Source organism: Rosa rugosa, chromosome 6 (assembly GCF_958449725.1).
Source record: "Rosa rugosa chromosome 6, drRosRugo1.1, whole genome shotgun sequence".
Lineage (NCBI taxonomy): Eukaryota > Viridiplantae > Streptophyta > Magnoliopsida > Rosales > Rosaceae > Rosa > Rosa rugosa.
This window is the reverse complement of record NC_084825.1, coordinates 20,801,569-20,824,683: the sequence shown is the minus strand read 5'-3', so window position 1 is coordinate 20,824,683 and position 23,115 is coordinate 20,801,569. Positions and strand designations below refer to the sequence as shown.

Genomic DNA, 23,115 nt, shown 5'->3' with positions numbered 1-23,115 from the left:
TAGTATCGAAATGCATAAAAAAATTGATAAGTTCATTTCTTTTTTAAGCTTTTCTGTGGTTTCATTTATCAGCAGACCCAAAAGCATCAACTCTCAACCTTAAGCTTATCCTCCTTGGTTTCCCGTTGTCTTTGTGATAAGGTCATGCTTTTCTGTCTTTCTTACTCAAGTGAAACAAGAAAAATCAACAAAGCCGAACTTCAACAATATCCCACCATACTCTTATGAGTCTTATCCAATACATAACTTGATGATCGCGCCAGAACAAAAAAAAAAAAAAAGAATAGCACAGAAATATCAGCAACAAAGGTCACTATGTCATGCCATTCCTGGTCACAATTTACAGGGATGGTGCATCTAGGCTGATAATTCTTCCCTTGAGTAAATCTCTCATGAGAAATTGTTTGAGTATCAAATAGGATTGACATATATGTCATTGCTTCAGCTGAATATGGGATCCCATACAACACCAGGTAACCAAAAAAAACAAAAAGAAAGGATCTACACTCACCTGTCTGTATACTTTGGATCCAATCAAACTTGTTGACAAGGAGTAATATTCTTGAAATATATAACTGTTGTTTTGGTTGAAAAGTAGAATACAGTCGATAAGATAACAAAGCCAGATGTACTGATTAAATCTAAACAAACTTAGCTGTCAGTAAGATGCTGCACTAGAACAAAACTACATAGTTCAAAAGTCAAAAGGGGAATTAACCCAATATTCAAAAATTCAAATATAGCGCATCACACTCTCAAAGACTCTCACCCAGTCCATCAATTATCCACTTCGTTGAACCAACAATGGGGGCAGCAATATATGCACTTCATTCCTCACCAGAGTACAAGAATATCATCTTACAGTTCCGCAAAATTGTTTATCAACTATTATGAAGCTCTTTATCACCTACTGATGGTCTACACATAAAGAAACACAAATGAGGTTGTTCATACACCATAAGACTGCAGACCCACAATCATTCAAGACTAAGTAAAGCACAACCAAAATACAAATGAACACAATCCTTACAATTATCGGCAAAAAGGAGGAGAGTGAAAGCTACAGTGAAGAGAACTACAAAGAAACCAGGAATGACTACTTCTGAATAACATCAGGGACCACATCATAAGTATGAGATGAGTAAAACAAAACTGCTTCCAGTTGACAATTCCAGAACTTAGAACAGAGCAATTTTATAATATTACAATATAATTCAAGCGCACCAATACAGAGCTCGAAAAACACAAACACTACATATTATACAATCGAATGTCTATATACAAAGTCGGTAGATACACAAAAATACAAATCAACGGCGACATCACTCTTTATGCAACCATATAGAACATATATGTATATCAGCAGGAAAGGTTGAAAAGATATGGAGTTGAAAAACAAATGTTTATTATCAATATATGCAATACTAATGAATAACTGTAAAAAGACTGCAGAATGTAACAGTAACAAAAGGATTATAATTACCAGGTCAAGAAGATGGCAGTAGGGCTTCCGGGTGCTGGAGGATTCTGCTCTAACAGTTTGACAAGAGAACCGGCTTTAGAAAGTGCATCAGGATTTGTAGCAGACAATATTTCTACCTCTTGAAGACCAAGTTGTCTCTTAATTAAGTCCAAGTTCTCTTTAAGGACCTCAATCTCGCCAAAAGGTAGCTTCAAATCCAAGGCCTGATCCCCAATTGCAATTGCCTCATCCTTCTTGAACTTCATGAAAGGCATACAAAGCTTTTGGATTTGTCTAAAATCTTTCGACTGACCAATAGAACTTTTTTGCAACGCTTCTTGTATCACCTTGTCTGAAGAAAAAGTATGACTGTCTCTGTTAAAGTTAATTTGGAGGATTTTCAGGCACTCTGCCTTCCATCCATCAAAGTGCTCGTTCACATAGATTAAGCCGGTCAGATTGTTGTCTTCTGTCAACGCTGTGACTGGAGTAGCCTTCTTACCCTTCTTTGAGCTTGAAACTTGCTTTTGGAGGAGCTTCCTCATTGAAATGATTGAGTCCTGCAAATACTTATTCGCACTCTGGAGGGTTAGGTCCGGAGCGTCAGCCAAAGGCCATCCTGCGTTTACCACAAAGCCGTCCTTCTTCAAAAGTTCCCTCCATACGTATTCTCCATAGTGTGGGCAGATTGGAGTAATAAGACGTGTCTGCACATCCATAAAATGCCACAGCAAATCACGGTTCATTCCCCCAGCACCACATGAAAACTGATACTCATCCCTAGCAGCTTGAAGATCATAAAATCCAGTCTTGAGGGCTTCTCGGAACATGCAGTTGCTGTAATTCTGCTCAGTCCTGTTCACAGCAATATTTATCTCATTTGCAAAGACCCTGTCAGCATAAGTAGTTGGGGGTCCTGGTCTCAAAGAAGAGTCTGTACCTAAAACTTCTTCCATCCATGAGATCTCTTTAGTGAGCCGCAGGATTGCAGCATTGGCAGTGTTAAATGCAAAATTTGCATCATCAATACCATCTCCAGCATCAGCCAAAGAAAAGCGAGTGGCATCAGCAGAAAATTCCTCAATTGCCTGGCGAATTGTCCTAAAGTTTCCTGTGGACTTGGCCATTTTCCGAGCATTGAGCAGTAGGTGCCCATTGCATCTGAAACCACGAGGCCAGTGCTTCTTGGACATAATAGCTGTATGGTTGTAGATGCAGAAGGTTAAATGATTTTGTATTAGATCCTTGCCAGACACCCGAAGATCAAAAGGATACCAATATTCAAACTCCTGCTTCATCTCACTCAGAATTGATGATGAGATGTCGGATGATTTAGGATATGGGCCATCACAGAAAATAAAATCCCAGACCTCATCAGTCATTTGTTCAGGTTTAATTGCAGATTTGCTGGAACCATACATGTCTCCATTGTGTAGGAAGTGAGCAATGGTGTAATAAGCCATGTAAATAGTTGAATCAGACAATGACTCAACTAAGAATTCTTCATCCCAGGGGATGCGAGTCCCAAGACCAAAAGATCGTGAACAAGCCCACTGATTCAACCAGCTCAATGTGTGTTCAAATCCATGCTGTGTCTCATCAGAATACAAACTCATGCTGGACAAGCACTCCTCAGCCAGTTTTTTCCATTCAGTTTCCCCGTAAGTGATGTACCATTGATCTGTAAGCGCCACAACACATTCATCACCTGATCGTGATAGTACCCGCTTCTCAGGTTCACTGTATGATATTGCCTCCCCCGCCTCTATAAGCTTGCTCCTTATCAAGGGCTTAACCTCCTGGACTTTCCTTCCCTTAAATTCCCCCACAATCAGTGTTCCTTCATTGAATCCTTTCAAGTATGTCAACTTCTTGGCTTCTGCTAGCTTCTCTTTCTCATTCTGGCTTTTGATCTTGAGATCTGCACAGACCTTTTCTGCAGCCTTATTTCCATATCCTGGAATATCAATGATTGGGATAATCTCAAAGGGCAGTACCCACTCATCTTTCACACCATATTTTGCCCTAAAAGCAGGTTTTGATTTCAAGTCATGCAAGGCCATATAGTCATCCGGAGAATCAGTAGGTACACTGGTCACAATCCCAGTACCTTTGTCTGTTAGGACAGTCAACATAGGAAGAGCATAAATAATCTGATTCACTGCTAGTGGCGACTTCAATGGAAGGCCAATCAAATCGTAACCAGTCAGTTCAACCAAGCAAGTAGGTTTCTCTGGGACCCTAGAGTACTTTTGATAAGCAAGATTACGTGCTGCTCTCTGTGTAAGAATGAACACATCTGTTTCATTGATTTCATATGCACCATACTTACCATCAGGCAATACCCATGCATTTGTTTGTCCATACATGGTCTCAGGTCTCAGTGTTGCTGCAGCAAGGAACACTTTCCTCCCCTCCAACACTCCCAATTTAGAAGGAAAAGGTGCCATCAGTTCCATTTTGATGACAGTATATTCTTGGGGCTGAACTCCTTCACCACTGGACCTATCATGATCTGCACAGGGTTGCCCATCCATCGGAGAGTATATCGTGTAACGGAGATCTTTGACAATCTTACCCATGGATTTCAGTTTCCTAACCTGCCACCTCACAAAGGTGTCGAAAAAAGGGTTCATGTCTGTAGTAATAAAGGAACGTCTCCAGTCACAGCCCAGGCCAAAAGCCTTGAGGTCCTCCACTGCCAATGGGGGAAAATAAGTCAACCACTTATAAGGGTCCTGAAATTTGGATATGTCACTGTCGGAGAGGCCAAAGCTCTTCATAATTTCCCATTGGTACACTTCGCCGCTTGATTTTGCTGCAGCCTTAGACTTCTTTCCCTTATGCTTGGCTGGAGGTTCGCCTGCATTGACATCCTCTGCTTCCGCTTCCACTTCCTCGTTCCCTTTCTCCACTTTTTTGGGAAAAACAGGAGGTTCTCCAAACTGCTGAATCTCCCTAATAAGCTTATCGGCAGAGGCTTTGATGGGCATGCCAGTACAGTGAAAAGCAAAAGGCAAGAGGACATTTGCGCCTCTCAATCGATGATAGGCTGCAGCAAACTCCAGCTTCGACAGTGAGAAAGCATGTCCGAGATGCAGAATACCGTTCATATAAGGGAAGGGGAAGTTCCCAAAGAACTTCTCCCCTGGCCCGGGCGGCTCTGCACGAGACTGGGCCCTGAAAACTTGTTTGTCTTCCCACCAGCTTCGAGCCTTTGCCTCAATCTGTAGGAGACGGTCTCTCCTGGCAAAGCTCTTCCCGCCTTCCTCCGCCGCCATTTCAGTACTACTAAAGTACCTGCAAAACAACAATTGTTTTCCATAAGAAAACAGCTATTCCATACAAATCTCGTTTATCAATACAAAAAATTCACAACCTTTTAAACAAACTGCGACAGTGGAGCTTTGTCGTCCACTTTACTCTCATTAGCAGCAGCACTGCACTAGTGTAACTGTAAACTAGGACCAGTATTAACATTAGAGCACTAGAACTAACCGGATCAACCAACAACGCTCATTTACCTAATTGAAAAACACACTCGATTCCTTCATCTAACTAACACAATTTTCGAATAATACATATAGAGAACATTTACATTGAATTCATCCCAGAAATAACATACACATCCCAAAAACAACCTATACACAAAGATTGAAGTAAGAAATTGACAAGTAAAAAGATTGAAAAGTAAAAACCTACCCGAATTTGAAGAACAGAAGAGAACTACGACGAGGGCTAATAGGCTTCGGTTTCAAAGGTTCAAGAACTTTTCGGCTGAGACGAGGAATGCTCTTCGAGGTTTTGAGCGAAAAGGGCTTTCCAGGGTTTATAGGTATTACTACGACTATTTAAAATCCTTTTTTTATTTATAGGTTTATACTCGAGTTTCCTATTTATTTTTGGAAAAAAAAACTATTGGGATCCTCATTTTCTCAGTAAAACCGCTACAAATTAATATTTGTTTGGACTGCGAAAATTATTATTTTAGAGGAAATCACAGAACTTGGTCTAATTTAGAAAACCTACTTATGTTTACATTTTTAATTGCATTATGCTCTTCATTTGATTGAAAGGGTATTATGATCTAGATTCTAGTTGTGCTCTACCAATTGTTCTCCAAAAACAAAAAAAGGTTTTTCAAGTAGTAGTAACCGTGAATAATAACTTGCTAAACAATGAAAATCAAATAGCCAATAGATTTCTTTTAAAAATAAAAAATAAAAAAAATATCTTCTTATACATTTATTAATGTTGTTGTTGTTATTATTATTATTATTATTTTTTTTCTGAAAGAGGGCTGGTGTGGCCACCGGGCGGAACATACTCCCTCTTTGCATACAACAGGCGCATATAATGCGTTCCTCGAAAGTTTTTCTTGCGATGTAATTATCCTTATTTTAATACACTGACCTAAATTTATTGAACATTAATTTATCAAGATTTTACTGTATTAAGCTTTAGGACATAATATTTTCTGATTTAACTTGAATGTAAGCAATCATCACAAACTGTGGAGTAGAAGCTACCTAGGTTGGATATATGCTGACAAGCACATAACTTGACCAAGCACGTAACTTAACCCAACTCTGGCTTTTGACCTAGGACCAGAAGCATCGTTATAAGAAGATGACAAAGCTTCATCAAGGCTGAGAGGCCTCTGTTCTTGCCACTTCATATGCGTTGAATAAGCTAGCAAACATTTACTTTCATCCGAAGCCTGTTTCAGAGTGCTTTTGAGACCTGGTTTAGAGTGCATTTGCCATTTATCTTATACATACTGGTTTGGCATGTAAACTCCTACAAGGGCAGCTTAAGGTCTCATTCCAAAAGAAATATATTACACATAACATTAGCAAGCCCAATCAGGAAAATTTATATATTACACATAATATCTTTGAAAATATCTTACATATAATATCTTCATCTTTCTTTTCCCTCCTAGAACCAACTAAGCTACTGAGTAATAGCAACCAAGTGTGTGTAGGCATGATCCCACTGCCTATAGCACAACAGTGTAACATGTAATGGCTCAACCCAAGAACCCAAAGGACTCGCAAGCAGCAAGCAACATCATCTGCATTTTCATATCTCGCCAGTTCCAAGAGGCTGTCTTGATCTATCACCAGAGGCCCATGCTTGATAGTCCTTCACAAGCTGCACCAACCACAACGTAAAAGAAATTATATAATAGTCCCTATTTCAATATAAGTAGAAGAATGCTATCACAAGCCCAAACTCAAGATGAGGATCAAAATTATCCATATGGGACATCAAGCTTTCAGATATATCCATCTAATAATTATATTATGTTTCGATTCATGAAATTTTTTGTTTGAATCATGATTCGAAAAATGAAAGTGACATAGGGTCCACAACACACAAATTCCCTAATCCGATCTTAACATTTTAGTAATACAGTATGGGATTTCAGCAATCAGTCTATGCAATCAAACAGTACATATAGTACAAAAACTGCGTTTGCATGGCTAGTGCGGCCATTTCATATCTCACTCAGGAGTCAAGAGATCAAACTTCAATATGAGTTTCAAGAGGTGCTTATCCCAAGATGACTTCTGCCAGTCTAGTTATTAGCACTTCAATATTTTACAAAACATAGAAATGATTTAAGACAATAGTTTGCACAAGATTTGCAATAGGACACGAGAGCCCAATAGCATACCTCGTCACTACAGATGCAAAATTAATTCTGACAGAAAGTAATTGGAAGCTCAGACCTAGAGAGAAATAGATGAATTGCATATCAGTATCAGCAATATGTGCACTTCCGCTATCTCATTTTTTGTTTACTTGGGTGACAGATATTTAGAGTAGGATGGTGGAGAGAGCAGAGGAGTGGCATTTGATCAAGCTGTTGAAAGTAAGCAGAAATGAAGTGAAGATTTTATACTTTTTTTTTTTGGTCAAAGAAGATTTTATACTTACAATGCCAATACCCTCTATTTTCTCTCTGGTTGGAACAAAATTTGGGGTACTTATCATGCTACTAGAAGTATTCAGCAAGATTCCAGTTTGAAAGTAAATCATAAATACTCACATACAGGGATTAATACCAGGAAGGAGCAGTAGAGAAGTTACAGGGAGACTGGACGTGAGGATGGAAGATGGCAGCTCAAACATTTAGGGCTGCCATTAGTGGGTAATCAAAAAGCTGCTAAGTTTTGGAATCTGATTGTGGAAAAAATGGAAAACTTGAAGGGTAGAGTAAGGGTTTCCTTTCTATAGAAGAAATGCCCGACTTTTGTCAACTCACTTTTGAGTAGCGCTTGGGAAGTGCTTATGGAGATAAGATATCAAGCAAAGAGGTCCTCTTTTTGGTTTGTTGGCATCAAGAGTATTTATGGGCTGCTTGAGAATGGACCAAATCCTAACATTGTGATAAGGAGTTGACATTAACATATTGTTCATTCTAGTGCTTCTGCAACTGAAATAGAACCACATTTTGCAGTGGGTTCAAGTCACTTCCCTCGGAAAGACATCAAGGCTTAAATTCCTTCGCTTTCCAAGTGTGGGGTGGGATTAGCTAGTGTGAGGTTTGAGATGAGGATTGGGTACGTAACGAAAACTTCTCTTTTTCCTGGGTTATACAGGTTCTTAATGTTCTCACAGGCTTCCAGTGCTAGCTTGTGTTGCAAAATTGCTGTAGATTATAAAAAATAGTGTTGGAGCGGTCAGGATAGAAGGATTTGGAAGTCAGAGACTCGGAGCCATCAAGAATCTACTGGTGCAAATCTCACTCCTCTTTTGATAATAAAGTAGAGGACAGGGTCTCCACTGATTAATTTACAATCTTGACAACTAAAGAAGACACTATTATCTAAACAACCACAGAAACACAAAAGTAGTACTATGAAAACGACACATAAAACTGAAGCACAACAGCTTTTCAATCTAACAATATAGAATACAAAGGACTATCTCTAAACTCAAGAGAAACTGATGCCCAGTGCAAATCCAAGTATCAACCTTTATCCCACAAATGATCTATCCCCTAGCTCCCTCAAAGATCCTCTTATTCCTGCCATCCAGACCACAAAAAGGATAGCCATCATATTCCTAACACCATTCTTCCCTCGAGATTTATACCTAAAACAATAAGACCTTGCAAGAAGCTGGAGAAACCTAAGTACCAAATTGCTGTTAGCCTCCCCAAATAATTTCAGCCTTAAGGTTATTGCAATGGGAAATCGCTCATCATCCACAGTTTCAGCTGCATCTTTACATATCACAAACAATGTGGGGAGAGACACCAAGAAGGTGTTCAACCAAATCATAAAGTATTTATCATCCCACAAGCATTAGTCCAAGCTAGCCTTTCTAAGTAGCGAAGGGTCGAAATAGAGAAGAGAAGGCCAAAGTGCTCCATACCATAGGAGGTACTTTAGCCCTCCAAATTGCAAGAAAAGGGTCAAAATAAGGAAGAGAAGAATTTTTTAAATGATTATTTTGAGTGTGACAAAAGAAGACACCTGTAGGCTGTAGCCCATCTTCCGCACTCTATGATCCAGCCTTATGGAGTAGAGCTAAACTTTCTAAGAAGACCAGAAAACCAATCAATTACCCTACCTCTTGATCATTTAGATTCCTTCTGAACCAACAGTTCCATATTACAGGGTAAGAACAAGGTTAGAGAAAGTTCCCCCCCCCCAAAAAAAAAAAAAAAAACCAACTATTTCCAAAAGACCACCGTTTTCCCATTTTCCACCCAAACCGACAAAATGAACTGCAGGAATGAAATCATTGAGAAACGTCTCTCCAGGGGCAACAGCTTGATTCTCATACTATAATATTGGAATCCCATCCATTTTCATGTAATCCATACTTGCTTCTGATGAAAGCATACCAATTAGACTTTCAATCATTTCAATTCTAATCTCCTTTCTACTCTTTCCACCAGCGGATCACAAAACTAAGAGGTTGAGTATTACTATTGGACTATTTCTCTCTTTCTCCACTTGGGCCCTCTCAAACAGTTTGAAAGGCTAAAGTACCTGTATATACGAGTATTACCTCAGATAATTGCTCATAGGAAGGTCAATACTTGTGAGATGGAATAGAACTAGGTCAATACTTGGTGCCTCTATCCTCAATGGTGTATTATGTGAGAAGCTGGTGCTAGAACCAATTATTGCTTCACTATCCGTAAGCCTATTATATGTGGATGGTTGATTTCAGAAACTGAATTAAGCTGGCTAATTCCAGCTTCTAGTGATGTTGTTCTGGAAAGTTTTTGAGAGGGATGGAAAATGGCTTTTTCACTTTTTTTGGCTGCTTTTGGCAGCTATTTGTAGACAAAAGAGGGGAAGATGAGGTACAGACATACGAGGGGAAGATAAGGGGTTACTTTATGGAATAGAATTCGGTGTCGGGAATTTTGTGGGCTTTGCTTTCAGTGGAGTTATAGTGATTGGTCTTTCCATGCTCTTGTATCTGATTGAAAAGCTGTTGGCACGTGCCTTGTCTTTGCTTTCCTGGTTTGTTTCCTTTTGTGCCACAAGGACAACTTGCCCTTGTGTTGTATTTTTCTCTATTTTGATGAAATTGTTTCTTATAAACAAAAATAAAATAATAAAATAAAAAAGTAATGAGAGCATGAAGTAGTCAACAAAATGTAGATCTGGAAGACTGGAAATAAAGAACAGGCAAACGAGATTACACCATTAATCTTCTGTTTCATTAACCCACTTAGAAAAAGAAAGAAAGAAAGGAAGAAAGATAGATAGATAGATAGATAGAAACTAATATCTGTACAACAAAAATACTTGTACAAACTGGCAAAGTAACCCCAATCTCCAAAGCAAGGAAATTTTCATTAAAGGTAATAGCATAAGTTCTTCTGATCCCAAAATTATAATAATTCACTTCATCAGAAATATTAAGGAACACAAAATAAAAAATGTGTGACTGAGAAAACAAAAAGGAAAGAACTTCCACTAACCTGCGCTAAAAATCGAGGAAGCATAATTCTTAGTATTTGTTCAAGGACTTGGGTCCCAGAAGATTCAATAGCTTGCGCTGGAATTGCTCGAAATGCAAAAGGAATCTCAATACTGACCTATTTTACAACACAAACAGTATACAGCTTCAGGATATAGTGAAATATAATTCAGATAGTTAAGCTACAATAAAAAGAATGAGTTTCTTGCAATCAGCACCTCAATGACAGTTTCTGAACTGAGTTGTTGCAGTGATGAACTGCTTTTGTTGCTTCCACACGATATTTGGTTCACCATATAAGCTGCATTCCCATACCAAATCAATGTCAAAGATCTCCTGAAACCAGCATAAATTAAAAGACTCAACATGATGAATGCATGTTCTACTAGAAGACTACCATTTTTCATCGTTATATTTTTTGTTTTGAGAAGAGAAAGAGACTTTTGCTAAATAAAATGAAAAAAAGAAAAAAGTACGTGTATAGAGTCAGCAGCATGGAGTCCACAAAGAAAAGAAGTTGAAAACAAAAATACATGAGACTGAACAGGAGCAACAAAAAAACAAATGAAAAAACGGTGCGGTAAGATTAACAAACACCTAGGTAACAGATTCTTCCAATCCAACAAAGTAGTTGAAAGTATTACACCCCTGAAAGCATCTGAAACAGATGCCAAGCCCAAGAGCCTTCAACCAAATCAAAACAAGGGTATGTATTTCCCTCATATTTAAGTATTGTCAGAAGGTGAGCTAGCTGGCCCATGAGCCCTACCGAGCCTTCACAAGCCAAGTTCATTCCAAGATATGAGGGCTCAAATCAGCACGAGTTCAGTTGCACTTATACACGCATGATGTACCCAGCGGACTCCAAACTACCTAAATTGAGCTTTTTTTTCACCCGTAAAAAATACAACAACACTGTCCTAAATTAGACGGTTCAAGACTGCAGCATAGCTAACAATATTAGTGATACAGTAAAAGACGCAATTTAATTCTTGGTTGAAGTCAAAACGTGCACTGGATCTTCATGCAACGACTACTTAATTATTACATTGTCGCTGCAGCTCAATCTAATTGCTACAATTTTCTACAATCAGACATTGTGTAGTTGCAAACAAGGATGATTGTAGAAACTTGCCGAAATCATCCCATAGAGAAAAGACTGCTACGCTACAGCCAGAAATTGATTTGAACACAATGCGTCATTGTATATTCTAATTGCAGCAAAATTTTCACTACTCACCGTCAAACTTGTCATTCTGCGCAACCACAATGGGTGACCCGTCAAGCTGTAGCACCAAAGCAGAAATCAGAAATATAATTCAAACTTAATGAAATTAGAGAAATGAGAAGAAAATGAGATCGAGAAGTACCTTGCAGGACAAGAGCTTAATGCAACAGCCATTGGGCTGCTCTTCGACTCTAACAAGAAGAACAGGGCAGACCTCGAAAGCAAAGAACTTGAATCTATACACATAGCACCTGAACGTGTTGTCGTCCACTCTCTCTATCCTCTCCGCGTCCAAAACCGAGTACTGACTCGCCGGCAAGCTCATATATTCACCTGAAAAATCCAAACTGAGAATCTATCAAATAATTGAGCATGAATGATTGAGCAGAGCATTGTTCGGCATTCTGACATTACTTACTTAGAGGCCGTTCGAGCTGGGGAACCGGGACGGACTGGGTCCGACGGGCGACGAAACGGGCTTTGGGCGGCGTCGAAACGGCCGAAACGCGAAGGCGGCGTTTCGTGGGAGCGAAGAGGACATGCTTGAGTTTGAGACGTGGAGACCTTCCGGTGCGAGAGTATTCGAAGGGATGCCACAAGTTTATGGAGAGTGAGCTCACTGCCATCGAAGGTTTTTATAGTTTTACTTGTATTTCCTTCCCCAAAAGGTAGCAAAATTATAGGATAAGAGAAGCGCCAGGAAGGAGAAAACTAGTTGGTTGGAGCAGGGATAAAGACAAATGGGTTCACTGGTTTAATTCTTTTTTTCTTTTTCTTTTTTTATAGGTTGTAATACTGCAACAGGTCACCCATCTTAGTACTGCTCTCACCCAAGCAAGAGCTCTGATGGGATCCGGTGCATTATTGCGGGTATGATCGCACCCGTTAGTATATGCGAAATCAATCTATATAAACTCCAAAGTGATTTCATACATTACCCCAGAAAATTTTCATAGTTGGCGTCTCAACCGCACCGCCTCCCCCCGGGATACACATTTATTGCTGTTAGAAAATGAAAATAAATATAAAAATTTAAAACAAAATAAATGAATAAAAAATCTAGCAAAAACAACTCCTCGATCAATCAAAGCCCAAGAGCCCCAAGGCCCAAGGCCAATCTTTTGACCTTACAAATATCTAATCTCCGCGGCCGGTGAGCTTTCCTTCAATCTCACAAGCCTTCGAAGAGTTGGATTGAATTAGTACATGGACAAAGTAGCCGAAATCAAAAAAGCAACTTAATGAACCGAAACAGAAAAAAGAGGGGTGCAACACGAGGACTTCCCAAGAGGTCACCCATCCTAGTACTGCTCTCGCCCAAGCAAGCTTAACTTTGGAGTTCTGATGGGATCCGGTGCATTATTGCTGGTATGATCGCACCCGTTACTGTATGCGAAATCAATCTATATAAACTCCATTCGCTCAGCTCCCTAAAGTGCTTCCATACATTACCCCAGAAAACTTTCATAGTTGGCGTCTCAACCGCACCGCCTCCCCGCCGGGATACACATTTATTACTGTTAGAAAATGAAAATAAATATAAAAATTTAAAACAAAATAAATGAATAAAAAATCTAGCAAAAACAACTCCTCGATCAATCAAAGCCCAAGAGCCCCAAGGCCCAAGGCCAATCTTTTGACCTTACAAATATCTAATCTCCGCGGCCGGTGAGCTTTCCTTCAATCTCACAAGCCTTCGAAGAGTTGGATTGAATTAGTACATGGACAAAGTAGCCGAAATCAAAAAAGTAACTTAATGAACCCTAAACAGAAAAAAGAGGGGTGCAACACGAGGACTTCCCAGGAGGTCACCCATCCTAGCACTGGTCTCGCCCAAGCAAGCTTAACTTCGGAGTTCTGATGGGATCCGGTGCATTATTGCTGGTATGATCGCACCCGTTAGTGTATGCGAAATAAATCTATATAAACTCCATTCGCTCAGCTCCCTAAAGTGCTTCCATACATTACCCCAGAAAACTTTCATAGTTGGTGTCTCAACCGCACCGCCTCCCCGCCGGGATACACATTTATTGCTGTTAGAAAATGAAAATAAATATAAAAATTTAAAACAAAATAAGTGAATAAAAAATCTAGCAAAAACAACTCCTCGATCAATCAAAGCCCAAGAGCCCCAAGGCCCAATGCCAATCTTTTGACCTTACAAATATCTAATCTCCGCGGCCGGTGAGCTTTCCTTCAATCTCACAAGCCTTCCCAGGAGGTCACCCATCCTAGTACTGCTCTAGCCCAAGCAAGCTTAACTTCAGAGTTCTGATGAGATCCGGTGCATTATTGCTGGTATGATCGCACTCGTTAGTGTATGCGAAATCAATCTATATAAACTCAATTCGCTCAGCTCCCTAAAGTGCTTCCATACATTACCCCAGAAAACTTTCATAGTTGGCGTCTCAACCGCACCGCCTCCCCGCCGGGATACACATTTATTGCTGTTAGAAAATGAAAATAAATATAAAAATTTAAAACAAATAAATGAATATAAAATCTAGCAAAAACAACTCCTCGATCAATCAAAGCCCAAGAGCCCCAAGGCCCGAGGCCAATCTTTTGACCTTACAAATATCTAAGGGTCAATTCCCTTTTACCCAGAAATCCCAAGTATTTTGCCCACTTGCACCAACAAGTTTGTATTGTGCCCAATTACACAACTCTTTAGAGAAAAAGACTTATAAGGGTAGTCTTTCTAAAGTAATGCCTAATCTGTCCTATGCTGACTTTTGGGTCTCAAATCTACTTTTTCTTAGAGAAAACCTGTTCAGAATTCCAATAGAAACAAAACTAGCCTTCAACATGCCTAAGTTTTTCACCTAACGGTTACTTTAACAGGCGGAATCACTGCTGCTTGTTTTTTTTTAAAACGCTGAAACAGATTTTTCTTTGAAACAGAAATCTTAGACCTTTAAGATAGTACAGAACATTTTTAGACTGGAAGATGATTTATAACAGAATAAATAAACATGATGAAGCGGATGAGCATTCTGAATTTATTTATTTAAACATAAAATACAGAATAAAAACTCAGAGCCTCATTCTTAGGTAAACAGCTAAAAAGCTGTTTAGCTATTCATAAGGATGATTACAGTACTTACTTGAAAGGAAAGCACACTTCGTCAGACTAGATCGGAACGAAGAACACACTGCTACTTTAGTGTTTCTATTCTAAAACTTGGTCTAGGAAATTTTCGAATCTAAACTGATATGGCTCTTCTTTCGAATCTAAACTGATATGGCTCTTCTTTCTTGAAAGGCAAATAAAAGATTATCTAGGATTGCCTTCTGGTAATAAGCTAGTCTCCTGCCAGTTCTGAACACAGGAGTATCAAAAGTTCTTAATTCATAATTAAAAACATTTATAACTCCAGTTGGAGTTGGTTTGCTTTTTGGCAAAGCAGCAGCCATCAACGGTCTTGATGAGCCTTTACCGTCTGCCGTTTGAGATGGGCTAGCCAATCCTTTACCCTGGGATTGATCAGTTGAGGCTAAGCTTTTCGGACTTAGCAGAAACCTTTTAAGGATTTTTTCTTTGGTTTCTTTGGGATCCTCTTCAGGTTCATGTTCCTTCCCAGTTCTTCTGCTTCTGGGATTACGACCTTCGTCGTCTTCTCTCTGGCTGAACATTGCCATTTCCCTGGTCAATGCGTCTGAAAGATAGTTCTTGTTACCTGCAATTAATTCCGGGAAATTTTTAAGAACAGTACATGAACTTAAGGCCACTCCGAATTTTGGTGCCCAACTTTTATATAACCCAAAATAAGTACATGAACTTTTAATCCCGACCCAGTTTTCATACATGCCGTCACTAACACCGTTAACATCTATGCCACGTGGCATATTAATAAGGCATAGGTGTTAACGGTGTTAGTGACGGCATGTATGAAAACTGGGTCGGGATTAAAAGTTCATGTACTTATTTTGGGTTATATAAACGTTGGGCACCAAAATTCGGAGTGGCCTTAAGTTCATGTACTGTTCTTAAAATTCTCTCATTAATTCCACATTGTAATCATATTGATTAAGAAATAATTGCCAGTTTGCTAATTTTCCTCTATCAGCAGCTTTATCAAGTTTAAAATTTTTGAAATTCTTTACTCTAGCACAATCGGTGCGGACAGTAAAGGGTTTTCCAAGAAAAGCTGGAGAGTTTAAAATCGTTTTCTTGACAGCCAAAATTTCTTTTTCCCCTGTGGGATAATTTAGTTCTGCAGGGCTGAACTTGCCACTACAAAATTTGCAGATCTTTTCAATGTTAGTTCCAGGCGCTTTCGCTAGAACTACACCGGACCAGTAATTATCACTCACATCTGTCTGGAGGATAATTTCATCATTCTCTTCTGGTTGTTGAAGAGGAGGGAGGTTTTTGCAGAGATTTTTTATCTGCTTCACGATTTTTTCATCATCTTCTGTGAAGTTCCATTTTGTTTTGGAACTTGTCTTCGGAGATAACATTGCTGTTAATCCCGAGATCTTAGGGATGAAATCTCTTCCATAATTTATGACACCAAGGAATCTCTCTAGACTCTTAGCATCAGGAATTCTATCTGGGAATTTCCAGATCTTCTCAAGGATATGAGGTTGGAGTTTTATGACTCCATCTTTGATGTTTATTCCTAGGAAATCTACTTCATCGAGGATAAGGAAGATCTTCTTTTCACCTAGGATGATTCCATGCTGAACTATCAGCTTTACAACCTCGTAGAGGTGTTTCATGTGTTCTTCTCTGTTTTTGGAGAAGACCAGAATGTCATCAATGTAGACGACGCAGAACTCCGCAACATGCTTGAAGATGTTGTCCATTTTTCTTTGGAAGATTGAGGGAGCTTGCTTGAGACCAAAAGGCATTACCAGCCCCTCGTAATGACCTTGTGGTGTTCCAAATGCAGTGAGAGGCACACTCTCAGGATGCATCTTGACTTGCCAAAAACTCGACTTTGCATCGAATTTTGAAAAGACCTTGGCTCCTCTGAGCTGGTTGATCAATACTCGTACTTGAGCAATTTGATAGCCGTCTTTGACAGTCTTCTTATTGACATCTCTGTAGTCAATAACCATTCTAGCTTTTCCTCGTAGATTTTCTGCATGATTTCTCACGTAGAATGCTGGAGCATGATAAGGGCTAGTGGAATGTTGAATTAATCTCTTGTTCAGGAGATCTTCAATATCTTTTCTGAATTCTTTTTGATCTTCCTCTTTGTACTGAGGAATGGCTTTGACATGACAGATAGCATTCATGTCATGCAATCTCAATTCACAGACCACTGGGTCTTTTTCCCAAAACTTCTGTGGATCTACGTCGATGTTCTGCTCGAGTAGTTTCTTGATCTTTTCAAGAGTGGGAATTTTCTGAGACTCAAGCTTATTCTGAAAGTGCTTGAGGTTGTGCTCATGGATGAAACTAGCTTCTTCATATTCACTAGTTTCTTCTTCTTCAGAAGATTCTTCAACAAGTACTTCTTCTTGTTGCTTGATTTGGAGTATGGGTTGAAATTTGGGTTTGTAGGGGGTAAGATCACCACTATTCTGTTGCGATCTCTGATACTGAGTAGTAAAACCGGGACCTACTATACTTTTTGCTTGTGTAAGTCGGTCTGCCCAGAACACCCGTTCTCCTTTTCTGAAGCCTATTGCTTATTCATCCTGAATAAATCGTTGTTGGAGAATAAAATCATTTCCCAACAAGAAATCTGATCCTTGGCCTTCAGATTGCCAAACATTCTGGATGATAAATGTTCCTCCACCAATGGTGATATGAACATTTTTAGCTACTTTATTCATGGTGAGATGGCTTCCATCAAATGTAACACCAGTAGCGGTTTTCTTCTTATCTTCTTTCCAGAGATTATCTGGAATTGCAAACTTCTTTGCAACAGTAAATCTTGAGCCATTATCTACGAAAGCATGTAGATGATATTTCCTGTGGTTAGGAAATTTTAGTCCAATCTCTATGTAGTTGCTGTATCTACTTGTAGAGACAACTTTCAATTGTTGAGGCTCATTTTCTTGAGCTTGTTCCTTTGGAATGAATGGTTTACATTCTTCTGGAACAATTTCTGGTGTTTCAACCAGTTCAATATCTTCATCGATTTTTTCTTCACCGATGATTTCTTCCTTTATTTCTGAGGAAGATGGTTCCAAGACTTCTTGGAATAGAGTTTCTGCTTCTTTCGCCTTTTGCTCAGCGAAATACTCTTCATATTCTTGTTCAACCAACTGGCTGACAAGTCCATTCTTGGTTTTTCTTATTGCTTCAGCTATGAAGCATTCTTTGTGATAAGTCTTCTTAGACTCTTCACAAAACATAGGGAGACCATTCTTTTCATGACATAAGCAGTAGTCACAAACGAATGTACCAGGGTTCACCTGATAAGCAGACACAATTGCTTCTGTTTTGCTTTCCTCCCAGTTTTTGACTTTTAATACATTCATCTGTCTGGATTCGAAGTACTCTACTTCAGAATCTGTCTCAGAGTCAGATGATTCTTCTTCTTCGTCCGACCAGGCAGAATATACTGACCTGTCATCGTTTTCATCATCAGAATAGGCTATTTCGTAGCCTTTCATGTTTGCTACTTCTACTATTTGCTCGTATTCTTCGAGGAGAGCTTTAGTAGATCTTTTACCCTTCTCCGGGTATTCATTGGCATAGTGCCCTTCAGCTTTGCACAACCAACATCTGCAAGCTTTCTGTTGGTATTTGAACTTCCCTAATTTAGATTCTGGGAAACTGATGAGGCTATTCATATGCACACATGTGGTAATTTGATGTATGATATATATATATATATTATTTTATTGCTTTCATCGAATATCACCTCATTTTGGATTATGTTGATGATGATTATGAATTCCTGTTGTAAACCTAAAATGTTCACAAATCACAAATATTTGAACACTAAATAACAAAATGCAAATCGCCTTTTTATTTGTGCAAATTGATCCATAGTCTACAAACTGGTTAATAATATAACAAACCCCCGCCTCACACGGGTACCATTTCTAGTGTTTGAAAAGCAACAAAGAAAATAGATCAACGATGTGCAGGCACCTATATCTCCCAAAAATACAGCTTTGTCAATAGCTGAACTTGAGATCGATCTCCCAAAAATACAGCTTTGTCAATAGCTAAACTTGAGATCGAATTTGTGAATGGGCTTATACGGAGAAGGGTGATGAAGCCTTGAATGATCAATGATGTAGGTTCGGGGGTTTCCACTGTACAGCTATGAAGAAACTGAGGACCTTTAACCTGTGACACTACTACTATAACCATCTTAGATTCTTCTTCACTCTGATGTGTATGTATAGCCCTGTCACCTGTCTCACAACCCATTCTTAGCTTGGCTTTGAAACACGATATTTAGCAAGCGAAAGAGTAGTTTTGTCAAAATCCTCTTGTCAGTCACAATGGTCCAATAGTCCAGAAAGATAACAAATTATAATGGGAGGAATTATGTACTTGTTCCACTAGGTAGAAGCAGGGGCCGTTAATCTTTTGATATCGGCTCCCAGCATATGAACTTTTGTATCTACATTCTCATAACCACGGTCAATATGAGCAACACCGCTGATCTCAGTAGCACCTTCTGCAGCCAATGCCAATGATATCCCACCTCTGAGGTCAGTTGCAGCAAGGCAGGAACCAGACAAACCACTGCCAGCAGAATAGAAACCATTAATTAGCGACATTTAGTTTCCAATTGAAAAAAAAAAAGAAGAGAAAAAAGTAAGAAAATAAATAAAATTAAGAGATATTTTGAAGGATTTTGCATACTTTCTATTATCAGAGCTTGCACAGACTTGAATTTTTGCTCCAAGCTTCTGCAGTTCGTTTACTAGTATAAAGCAGGGAACATGTATGCCAATAGGTCAATGCAAGTAGTATCATTTGTAACAAATATTATCATCTTTCCAGACAGAAAAGCAAAGAAGGAATGCCTATAAAAGAATACAGGGGATAAGAAGTATTTAATACTATCAAAAACCAATTATAAAAGAAAAACTGGAGACAGTATAAGGGTTTAGAACAAGACTGCACAACATAGATGTACACACCTTAATGCCTCATTATGTGTGTTTATTATGTATGTATGCATGTACACAGACAAACATGCATGGACACATGCATACTATGTGGCTAATAGGATCATGAACCCTCAATGATCCACACCTTTCATTGATTGAGAATCTGCATATATAATACATGCGAATGCACACAGTATATACCACATACCATGAGCCATGCGCTTTTCAAATACAGACTTCTACAGGACTTAAACCAAGTGGCTAGCAGTGCCATTGTTTGCGGTTGGAGATCTGTAGGAAACCCGGGAAATGGCCCTGTCTTAACCTCAAACCTCGCAAATTCTCACCACATCGAGACACTGCTGAAACCTGAAGTAATAATGAAATATACCACAGGATGAAATTAAATGACCACAAGAGGCAGATAGGCAAAGCAAACAAAATAGGACCAAAACTACTTATAAAACAATTTAACATACTTCCAAGGTATCATGAGAGCATTGCCTTATTTTGCAACCAGCGGCCAAGAGTTTTTGCATCAGACAGGAAACTTGGGAAGGAATGACAGGTGAAATTGAAATGAATGAGCGAGTAATAGCTGCAGCAAGCATAAATGTGCCTGCTTCAATACAATCAGGTGCAATAGTACATTTACAACCATGCAAATGAGATTTTCCCTTGATGACAAGCTTGTTGCTTCCTGCTCCTTCCACACAGGCCCCACTTTTAGTCAGAAATCAAGCCAGATCAACCACCTCTGGTTCCTGTGGGAAAATGTTGGCGAAAACAGGTCACTTAACAAAATCCACTCGACAGCAGACAATAACACTAGAGCATTTTCCATCATCATCACAATCAGAAATCAAAACTTCAGAGAGATTCACTAATCATACTCTGGCAACATTGGACAGTATAGTTGTTCCATCAGCCATACATGCAGCCATTAGAAGGGTTTCTGTTGCCCCATCGCTAGGGTAATCAAGTTGGAAACTTCCCCCAACTAATCCTCTTCCATTTAATGCATATGCCTGAACTTTGCCATCCCTGTGTATCACAGAAATTTACTTGATCAACTCATCTCACCATTCATAGACCATGTAAATAGTTGAATACCAACATGCTGATCAACTCATCTCACCATTCATAGACCACCTCATTTCATGTACAGAGATTCAAAATTTAAACAAGGAGGACTGAAACATCAGAAGTGAATGATTTGCCGAGTTCAGGCCATAAACACACTGATTGTAGAGAAAAGTAATCCAATAAGTTCTAAAATCTGATTACAAATTCGACTAGCTAGGGAAGCAGATAACATAAAATACGACCATTCCCCTGCCTTGTTTTCACCAGATATGTTGCCCTCAAGCCACTACCGGCTCGTTTGCACCCTCGCTTTTGGATTCTTCATCTGAACTTTCACCTTTGACTGCTTGCTCTGCCGAGTTCGTGTCAGCAGCTGGAGCAGCCTCCACAGAAGCTGAGGCAGCTTCACCTACTTTTTCAGTGGCCTCTGTAGACCCTGTCTCTTTCTTCCCAAACAAACTAGACGGAAGTAACGAGGAGACAGCAGCACTTCTACTTCTCTTTGCTGCTTCTGCTTCCTCAATCTCCTTCGCCTTAGCCTCAGCCTTCAGCCTTTCCTTCTCCTCTATCAGCTTTCCCAATTCATCCTCTCTCCCATCCTTTCTCAGCTCCCCTTTGATGAACTCCTGCAACTCCTCATTCAATTCAATCCATTCGTCCTCCAACAATGTATCCACAACATTAAGCACCTCATCAAATTTCCCTGCATCACTCAATGCCTTCATTATAAACTGATAGCTCGCAACATCCATCTTCAGCTTCTTCCCCATAAGATCAAAAAACGATTTCGCCTCATCAACCTTCCCCACCTTAACCAACCCATCAGCCAACCTACTATAAACAGCCAAATTCGGCCTCAACTTCTCATCCACCATTTTCCTAAAATACTCAGCCGCATCATCAGGCCTATTCTCCTCAAAACAAGTATCCATCAACAAAGAGTAAGTATACTCATCCGGGTTCACCCCCTTGTCCCCCATCTCCCCATAAACCTCCTCAGCCTCACTCAGCATCCCATTGCTACACAAATGCTGAATCAAATTATTAAACGACAACGTATCCGGGTCACATCTATACTCCCCCATCTTCCTAAAAACCTCAACCGCCTCCTTAAACCTCCCCTGCGCACAATACCCGTCCGCCATCACATTAAAGCTCCCCAAATTCACCGTAAACCTCCTCGGCGGGGAATGCTCCTCCCTCATCCTATCAAACAACTTCAACGCCTCATCAAACTTCCCATACCCACACAAAGCCTCCAACACCGAGTTATACGCCACCGCATTCATCTTCACCTTCGAAGCCTGTTCATAACACTCCATTGCCTCCTTCTCCATTTCCTTGATGAAATACCCCTTCATCAAACTCCCAATCACAATCACAACCCCATCCTCCACCTCCCCTCCCAGCTTCTCCTTCAACTCCTCGTAAAGCCGAAACACCCCATCCGAATCCGAATTCCTCACACACCCCACCATCAGATAGTGATACACAACCGGGTCCGGCTCGAAACCCTTGACATCAACCATCTCCTCCTTGAGCTCCATGGCCCTCTCCAGCTTGGCATTGTCCACCAACCCTTTGATCAGAATCCGGTAGGTCGTCGGAGAAGGATTAAACGGCGCGTCGTTGATGAGCTGCTTGTAATGCTCCATAGCAGTATCGGGTTTCCGGCAGTCGAGATAGGTCTGGAAGATGAGGTTGTGGGTGACGATGTTGGGGGCGACGCCGGCCTGGGTGATGAAGCGGTGGAGGGAGAGGAGGTCGGAGTACTTAGACTGGCGGAGCTGGGCGGCGAGGACGGAGTTGACGGTGTAGATGGTGGGGCGGCAGTTGGAGTAGATGGAGTGGCGGGTGTAGAGGGCGGCTTCTTCGAGGTCGTTGCGGCGGATGAGGGTGAGGATTTTGTTGTGGAGGTTGAGGCGGTTGCCGGAGAGAGCGGAGACGGGTTCGGGGAGCTTGGGGGAGTTAGGGTTTTGGGGTTTTGGGGGTTGTTGTTGTTGTTGGGAGCGGTGGAGGGGGGAGATTGGGGGCTCGATGCGGAGGCGGCGCTTGCGGCGGCGGCGGTCGGCGGCGGCGTCTTCGGGGGTGGCGAAGGAGAGGGAGCGCAGAGAGAGGAATGAGGGGGGTGTGTGGCGGCGGAGGTGGGGGGGTTTGGCTAGGGTTTTGAGGTGGGTGAGGAAGGAGGGTTTGGAGAGAGCCATGGATTTGGGAGATTTGCAGACAAGGGGTTCTGACTGACTTCTGAGAGGGGGGTCTTAGAAAATGGACATACCCGGTTAACTGTTCATCACTGTGCAAAATGAAGTGGCGCTTTTACCCTTCTGTTTCCTCTCAATTACAG

The 23,115-nt window shown here is 40.3% G+C and overlaps 3 protein-coding genes, 2 non-coding genes and 1 pseudogene across 11 annotated transcripts; all 6 read right to left on the bottom strand.

Annotated features, from left to right (window-relative positions):
- Positions 1–557: 557 nt before the first annotated feature.
- On the bottom strand, positions 558–5,309 carry LOC133714117 (leucine--tRNA ligase, cytoplasmic-like). 4 transcript variants are annotated; one of them, XM_062140197.1, is made up of 4 exons: positions 5,165–5,301; positions 4,842–4,916; positions 1,484–4,762; positions 558–918 (listed from the first exon to the last, which is right to left on the bottom strand). In XM_062140197.1, coding segments are annotated over exons 2-4 (3,330 nt in total). In that variant the 5' UTR covers positions 4,892–4,916; positions 5,165–5,301; the 3' UTR covers positions 558–917. The 4 variants fall into 4 exon arrangements, with proteins under 4 accessions (XP_061996181.1, XP_061996179.1, XP_061996180.1 ...); XM_062140195.1 differs by lacking the exon at positions 558–918 and having other exon boundaries at positions 1,175–4,762; XM_062140196.1 differs by lacking the exon at positions 558–918 and having other exon boundaries at positions 1,175–4,762; positions 4,842–4,923; positions 5,165–5,288.
- Positions 5,310–6,283: 974 nt separating this feature from the next.
- Positions 6,284–12,409, bottom strand: LOC133718476 (uncharacterized). Its single transcript, XM_062145328.1, has 6 exons — positions 12,067–12,409; positions 11,791–11,981; positions 11,661–11,706; positions 10,639–10,721; positions 10,422–10,538; positions 6,284–6,619 (listed from the first exon to the last, which is right to left on the bottom strand). The coding sequence occupies exons 1-6, from the start codon at positions 12,272–12,274 to the stop codon at positions 6,548–6,550; spliced, it is 717 nt and encodes a 238-aa protein (XP_062001312.1). The 5' UTR covers positions 12,275–12,409; the 3' UTR covers positions 6,284–6,547.
- Positions 12,410–12,911: 502 nt separating this feature from the next.
- LOC133718971 (5S ribosomal RNA) lies at positions 12,912–13,030 on the bottom strand. The gene has a single exon (XR_009850708.1). It is a non-coding gene; the product is annotated as a 5S ribosomal RNA (ribosomal RNA).
- Positions 13,031–13,427: 397 nt separating this feature from the next.
- On the bottom strand, positions 13,428–13,546 carry LOC133719036 (5S ribosomal RNA). Its single transcript, XR_009850769.1, has one exon. It is a non-coding gene; the product is annotated as a 5S ribosomal RNA (ribosomal RNA).
- Positions 13,547–13,839: 293 nt separating this feature from the next.
- Positions 13,840–13,960, bottom strand: LOC133719066 (5S ribosomal RNA; annotated as a pseudogene).
- A 4,600-nt stretch (positions 13,961–18,560) lies between these two features.
- Positions 18,561–23,109, bottom strand: LOC133713893 (pentatricopeptide repeat-containing protein At3g49240, mitochondrial-like). 4 transcript variants are annotated; one of them, XM_062139924.1, is made up of 6 exons: positions 20,824–23,109; positions 20,579–20,729; positions 20,165–20,449; positions 19,894–20,054; positions 19,435–19,598; positions 18,561–19,314 (listed from the first exon to the last, which is right to left on the bottom strand). In XM_062139924.1, exon 1 carries the CDS (start codon positions 22,973–22,975, stop codon positions 21,050–21,052), a length of 1,926 nt encoding a protein of 641 aa, XP_061995908.1. In that variant the 5' UTR covers positions 22,976–23,109; the 3' UTR covers positions 18,561–19,314; positions 19,435–19,598; positions 19,894–20,054; positions 20,165–20,449; positions 20,579–20,729; positions 20,824–21,049. The 4 variants fall into 4 exon arrangements, with proteins under 4 accessions (XP_061995908.1, XP_061995907.1, XP_061995909.1 ...); XM_062139923.1 differs by having other exon boundaries at positions 19,435–19,495; XM_062139925.1 differs by having other exon boundaries at positions 19,435–19,481.
- Between the last annotated feature and the right edge of the window lie 6 nt (positions 23,110–23,115).

Coding starts and splice junctions, on each gene's coding strand:
- LOC133714117 (XM_062140195.1), bottom strand. CDS start 4,891: ATGAGAGTAAAGTGGACGACAAAGCTCCACTGTCGCAGTTTGTTTAAA. Junction 4,763..4,841: donor TGTCGCAGTTTGTTTAAAAG/GTTGTGAATTTT, acceptor GTTGTTTTGCAG/GTACTTTAGTAGTACTGAAA.
- LOC133718476 (XM_062145328.1), bottom strand. CDS start 12,274: ATGGCAGTGAGCTCACTCTCCATAAACTTGTGGCATCCCTTCGAATAC. Junction 11,982..12,066: donor CCAGCTCGAACGGCCTCTAA/GTAAGTAATGTC, acceptor TGGATTTTTCAG/GTGAATATATGAGCTTGCCG. Junction 6,620..10,421: donor TTCCTCGATTTTTAGCGCAG/GTTAGTGGAAGT, acceptor TGGTTGGTGCAG/CTTGTGAAGGACTATCAAGC.
- LOC133713893 (XM_062139924.1), bottom strand. CDS start 22,975: ATGGCTCTCTCCAAACCCTCCTTCCTCACCCACCTCAAAACCCTAGCC.